The 6,380-nt window shown below is 55.3% G+C and overlaps 1 protein-coding gene across 2 annotated transcripts; it reads right to left on the bottom strand.

Annotated features, from left to right (window-relative positions):
• Positions 1–1,416: 1,416 nt before the first annotated feature.
• Positions 1,417–6,138, bottom strand: Magel2 (MAGE family member L2). 2 transcript variants are annotated; one of them, XM_023567480.2, is made up of 3 exons: positions 6,021–6,138; positions 3,742–5,930; positions 1,417–3,210 (listed from the first exon to the last, which is right to left on the bottom strand). In XM_023567480.2, exons 2-3 carry the CDS (start codon positions 5,503–5,505, stop codon positions 1,873–1,875), a joined length of 3,102 nt encoding a protein of 1,033 aa, XP_023423248.1. In that variant the 5' UTR covers positions 5,506–5,930; positions 6,021–6,138; the 3' UTR covers positions 1,417–1,872. The 2 variants fall into 2 exon arrangements, with proteins under 2 accessions (XP_023423248.1, XP_003475588.1); XM_003475540.4 differs by having other exon boundaries at positions 1,417–5,930.
• Between the last annotated feature and the right edge of the window lie 242 nt (positions 6,139–6,380).

Here is a 6,380-nt window from a genome sequence, read left to right as displayed (position 1 = left end):
TAAAATCAAGCCAGAAGCACTAACTCCAAGTGCCTATTTGCTGTCCTGGCTACACCTCTTTGTGGGATGATTCTAACTCTGCTGGGACTCGCTGCTACCTTCAGTGGGCATTTATCATTGTCGCAGTAACTGAAGATTGATAGTGGGCAGGTGGACAGGAGCCTCTGTCCTTCCAAGTTTCAGAAAAGACCAGGCCACATGGACACTGGGTGAGACCCCTTGCAACCCAGCAGGTCCACGAGTGGGCTGAATCGTCCTGGAAATCTGGTGTCACTGCAGCCGGAGCCCACGCCACCCTAGCAGCTTCCCGACCCCTCTTCACTCCCACCCCCTGGCTCAGCTTTCTAAGTCTCCTGTGCTGTTCCACCAAGGGCAGTGACCACTCGTGAAGCTTTGATTGTACTTGAAAAACACAGGTACGGGTAAAAATATAGGTAAAGTTCGTGGGGCAGGAAGTAACCACCACCTAAGTATGCAGGGTATGAGGTTAAGCACCACGGGAGGGGCGCCAGCCAAGGCAGCACACGTAGCAACACTGCCAAAGTGCCACTAGGTGGTAGACAAAGTCCACCCTTGGCACTCACCTGGGGCCTCAGGTTTACCCTAAGAGTGGAATATGAGATTGGATTTCCTAATTCCAATCAGAGGACGTCTGGCCAGCAATGCTAATGCTCCACATCCACAGGACAGGTAATGACCACCGTGAATGTATGTTCATATCTTTCCATAAAACTGTCAGGTCAGTTGCCATTCCTTCACCCCAGGCCCCTGTACTCAAGGCTGACCAGTTATTTATTTAGACATTTCAGAAAGTTTCAGCTTACTCCCAGTGTGTATTAGGATGCACTCTTCCATCTGGGGAGCACCCCCTGTACTTCCACATGCCAAGGGCGCCCCTTCCCATCGCCCACCTTCATTTAGCCAATGCCACCCTCAGAAGGTAAGATTCCTGGCTCCTTAAAACCTAGGTCTCCCCTTCCCAGTCACAGCCCTGGGCATTTTAGAGGCATGTTCCCATTCCCATAGCAGTGTGCTGATGAAACTCACCTCAGAATTGCTAGACATCCCTATGGACCACACAAACTGACTGGCATCCCTTTGGGCAATGGTGCTCACCCCCTCACCTAAGAATACTAATGTCAATGTGAAGGACTATATAGAGGTGCAAATCAGATGATGTATGCAATACCCTTTTGATTCCGCCTCCCTGATTCGTGAAGTTTTACTTTTGTTTAATAGAAATCTTACATTTCACCACCCACCACAATTTCTACTGTGGAGTACTCTCCTGAAAAAGCAGTGCTGTCACCATGCTTTTTCTATCCTGCTAGTAATTTTGGTGCTCATGTGTATTTAGTGTGTGTGGCAGAACTTGGCACCCAATTTTTAACAAAAAAATTAGAATGAAGACAAACATTTCCATCTTATGCTGAAAGTATATATTTATATATAGTTATATAGATATAGATTTTTACTCTCCTGTAGACATTTTTTACTTATGAGTCATTTAAACAACCAAAGAACAACTTATTATGATTTTACATAAACTGTACCAGAATAAAGAGTTAGCTTGTCAGATTGATTCACAAAGCCAGCACAATTCTGATACCAGAAGAGAACAATCAGAACACAAAACCGAGAATCACAGATCTCACTTAAGGATACAGGTGCCAGAATACTAAGAGAACAGTAGCCAGTTGAAATCAACACCACATGAAAATATACAAAGCTTTGGCAGATACAAAATCAAATTTAAAATTCAAATCTACACACATACAGAACTGGAACAAAACACCAGAAACAAAATAAACCCCACACCCTGTCAGTGTCCTCTGGCCAGGGAACTAAAGGAACAAGAGTTCTATAACACCATTAGCGGGGAGGGCGTCTGCTGGTGGGGTCACCGGTATCACCGCTGGTGTCAGGCTCATCCTCATCTGAGACTTCAGACTCAAACTCTGCAAGTGCTTCAAGGTAATGAAACGGCCAGCACCGAGGATCTCTGTTATGGAGCTTAGCCAAAAATCTCAGGACCAGCATCTTGCTGGTTTCCAGGAATGCTCGGGGCCCCCAGAGCAACTCATATTCTGCTGGTTCAGTGCAAGGAATTCTCCTGTATTCTAGGTACCTGTGCCTCACAAACACTTCAGTGATGAGCTTCTTCATGTTTCCAAAGAGAGAATTTGTCTCCCGGACATCCAGCCCTAATCTGAACAGAAAATTAAAGATCAGATTCTCCCTGACACAATTGCCTTTCATAAAGATCAGACTCAAAACCACCATCAGGAGGCCAAACTTGGGCTTGTCTATAAAAGATGCCCACAAATCACACTGAGGGTGCCCCAGCTTGTTGACAATAACATAGGAGTGAGTATTGCTATCAATTTCCTTCAACTGACAACCAAAATTACACTCTAGCTTTGTGTTTGCACGGCTGATGATCTCTAAGTACTCATCTTTGTACTCTCGGATGATGACATTCACCATCTCTGAGCGCAGGATGGGCCCCTTGGCTCGGTCCCTGACCAAGAGAAACTGCACCAGTGCATTTGCTCTCTCTTCTAAAGGAGACAGCTGCTGAGTCTCCTCCATGGGATCCTCCTGGCTGGCCCAGTGTCTGTGAGACAGACATGGCACCTCAGAAACAGTGAAGGGCTGAGGGCTTCCTGAGCCTTCACAGTGACCCAGACCCTTAGAGGTGCTCGGGCCCTCCCAGGGACTCAGTGCCCAAGAGGTGCTAGGCTCTTCCCAGCCACTCAGGACCCTGGAGATATCAGTACCCTCCCAACCATTCAGGCCATAGGAAGTGCTCGGGCCCTCCCAGTCTCCCAGAACCTGGACAGAACTCTGGAACTCCCAATCACTCGGGCTAGAATTTTCCCAAGACCACGAGCCCTGCCACTCTCGTGAGGCCACTCTAGGCCCCCTGTTGTCTTCTTTGGGCTCCAGGTGCTTCTTCTTCCGGGTAACTTTGCCCGAGCGACGCGGTGGGTCAACAGTCTTAGAAGCCTCTGTGGCACTTGCCTGGGGGACAGCTTCTGTAGCCATCGGGATGCTGGAGGCAGCCTTAGATGACTTTGAGACATCCCCATTAGGCTGTAGCATCCACGGAGCTGCAGGCAGGGCTTCTATGCAGGGATATGGATCCTGCAGAGCAAGTGGCCGTGACTTTGGGCTCGCTGTGGTGGCAGATGGGCCTTTAAAGGCAGGCTGAAAGTGGGAGGTAGATGGAAACACCCTTGAGGTGGCATAGAAGGCGCCTGATGTGGTAGGCAAGTTTTTCCAGGCATTTGGCAGGTGTGCTCTGGAGGCTGACATTGCCCTTGGAGCACAGAAGGTGCCAGTAAAAATCATACGGTCCTTTGGAGGGCCCTTTTTCTCCTTTGAAGAGGTCCTGCGTTCTTTAGAAGAACCCTTAGGTTCTGAAGAAGAGGCCCTGCATTCTCCTGATGGAGTCAAGAGTGATTTAGCCTGGCCCCTGGGAAAATTTTCCCCTGCTACTGGGGCTCCTGGCGGCGCCTGCAACATGGTAGGTGGCCCTTGCCAGGATGATTGGAGTTGCATTGCCGGCATTTCTGCCTGCGGGCCCGTGGGCTGGGCCTCGTGGGTGGGTAGCTGAGTTTGCAGGCCTTTTTGGGAGGCCAAGGCCCCCCGAAAGGGCTGCTGCTCCAGCTGGACAATGCTGGGGGGCTGCTCCTGGCCCTCCTGAGCAGGTAGGGGCTGCCAGAAGTGAGTGGGTACCTTTGGTGCCTGCCAGGCCATTTCCTGGGCCTGCTGCACCTCCTGAAACTCCATCGACGTCGGCAGCTCATGTTGCACTGGGGATTGGCCTTTTGGGGCCTGCCAGATGATGGATGGGCACTGCACAGCCTGCTGGGAAGCCTGTGGTGCAGCCTGTGGAGCAGTCTGTGGTGCAGGCAGTGGAGCAGGCAGTGGAACAGACAGCGGTGTCGGCAGCACTGGCTGGGGCACCTGTGGGCCAGCACCTGGGCCTGCAGGTACCGGAGTAAGCATTGGTGCTGTAGGCACCAGTGGTGCCCCCTGCACCTGAGGGGCCAGCAACCGAGCCTGCGGGGCCTGCCGCAGTGGCGGTGGGGGTGGCAGGGCTTGCCAGAGCTGTGGTTGGGTAGCCAGGACCTGTGGTGCAGACCGAATGGGTGGGGGTGCCTGGCGGATCAGCGGTGGTGCCTGACGAATCAGAGGTGCTGCCTGGCGGATTACAGGTGCTGCCTGGCGTATCACAGGTGGGGTTTGACGTCCCACTGGAGGGGGACCAGGACGGATGGGTGGTGGGCCCGGGCGGATGGGTGGGGGCCCCTGCCGGATGGGTGGTGGTGCCTGCCAGGCTATGGTGGGGGCCTGCCAAGTGACCTGTGTGGCCTGCCAGGTCAAGGGCGTGGCCTGCCAGCCTTGAGGAGGCCCCTGCCATCCTGGTGCAGTTGCTTGCCAGCCTGGGGTTGTGGCCAGCTGCACCTGCGGGGTCGGTGGCCCTTGGGGAACCGGTGGAGGTGCCCTTATGACCTGAGACTGTATTTGCAGGATCAGAGGCTGACCCTGAGGGGCCCATGATGCCATTGGTTGAGTGGGAGGTGGCACAGTTTGAGCCATCGGTGCTCCTGAGACTGGAGGCTGGGTGATTGGCGCTCCTGCACCCGAAGGATGGATCATCAGGACACCAGGACCGGGAGGCTTCGCCATCGGTGCTGCAGAAGGTGGAGGCTGTGACATCAAGGCAGCTGGAGGTAGAGGCTGGGCCATTGGAGCTCCCGGAGCAGGTGGCTGGACCATCAGGACTCCTGGCGTCAAGGGCTGGGCCATCAGGACTCCTGGAGCTGGAGGCTGCGCCATCGGTGTTCCCGGCGGTGGAGGATGCGCCATCGGGGTCCCCGGTGGAGGAGGGTGTGCCATCGGGGTCCCCGGCGGCGGTGGAGGCACCATCGGAGTCCCCGGAGGAGGAGCATGGGCCATCGGGGTCCCCGGAGGAGGAGGGTGGGCCATCGGGGTCCCAGGAGGGGGAGCATGAGCCATCGGGGCCCCAGGAGGAGGAGGGTGGGACATTGGGTTCCCCGGAGGAGGAGGGTGGGCTACAGGGGCTCCAGTAGCAGAGGGATGCACCATCAGAACTCCCGGGGCGGGAGGCTGGGGCATCGGGGCTCCTGGAGGAGGCGGAGGTTGAACCATCAGGACTCCAGGCGTCGGAGGCTTGCCCATGGGACCCCCCAGCGGAGGAGCCTGGACCAGACCCCCTAGGGCAGGAGGCTGGACCAGTGAAGCCACCGGGGCTGGCAGCTGGCCCTGTGGAGGCTCCCAGGCAGGCTGGGGTGCCTGCCAAGCGGCCAGGGATGCCGCCTGCAAGTCCATTGGAGGAGGATCCCAAGGGACCGGAGGAGCCCGAGAGGAGGCAGGCGGGGCACGCATCAGAACCGTGGGGCGGCTATAGACAGGCGGCTTGGGGGCCTCTGCGGGAGGGCTGGAGTCACCCAGGTTCTTACTTAGCTGCGACATGTCCCTTGGCTGACAGCTGGTGGGTCTCCTCCTCCGACAGCTGCTGGGCTTCCTCCAGAGAGCGGAGAATGCCTACGTGGCTGAGCTCCCTCCCGGCCGAACGCTGAATAGGAAGTGAGCAGCTCCTGCAGCCCGCAGCAGCTCTCCGCAGTGAGCAGAGGGGGAGGGGGGCTGTGCCGGCCACGCCCCCGACCACCGCAAGTGGATGCTGCAGAGGGGCGTCCTCCAGCAGGGCCAGTGCCCTAAGGCAGTCTCTGCTTCAGCCGCTGCGCTCCCGGAGTGACAGGAACAGATTGATGAGATAGAAAAACCCCGGCGCCGTAATCCGAGTGGTCACAGACCACTGGAAAGGAGGGAGGAATTCAGAGGAGGGGAGATGGTCTGGTCTGAGCTCGGAGGAGACGGAGACGCTGACGTAAGAGAGGCTGGGGGGTGAAAGAGACAGCTATGATTCAGTGCAGGAGTAAAAAGATGAGGAGGTGGCAGGTAAGGGGCTGGCAAGAGGCAGAAGTTACCTGGGTAGAGGCAGGGAGATGGATGGAGCAGATACCAGAGATGCTCTGTCCAGACTGTCCCGACGCAGTCTGAAGACAGCTGAGCTGGAGTCCGGCGGGCTGATATTTATGAGAGCGGAGCTGGGGGAGTGACCAGGCTGTCAGAGGAAGTGTACTTAGAAGGAAACCTCTGACACACGTCTGGAAGAATTCAGGCATGTTAGAGACAAGCAGAAAATGTGCATAACAAAAAACAGAGAGGGGAGGAAAGCAACCTTGGGCATGAAAGTGTGTCCCTTATCAGAACAGCAAGCCTTTGTAATGCAGGGAAAATGTTTGTGATAACAGAGATGAAGGCAGTCAGAAAAAAATACTTTAGAA

Source organism: Cavia porcellus, unplaced genomic scaffold, assembly GCF_034190915.1.
Source record: "Cavia porcellus strain 051 isolate PalLab524CR breed Dunkin Hartley unplaced genomic scaffold, mCavPor4.1 scaffold_6, whole genome shotgun sequence".
Lineage (NCBI taxonomy): Eukaryota > Metazoa > Chordata > Mammalia > Rodentia > Caviidae > Cavia > Cavia porcellus.
The sequence above is the reverse complement of the archived record's forward strand: the minus strand, read 5'-3'. Positions and strand labels throughout refer to the sequence as shown.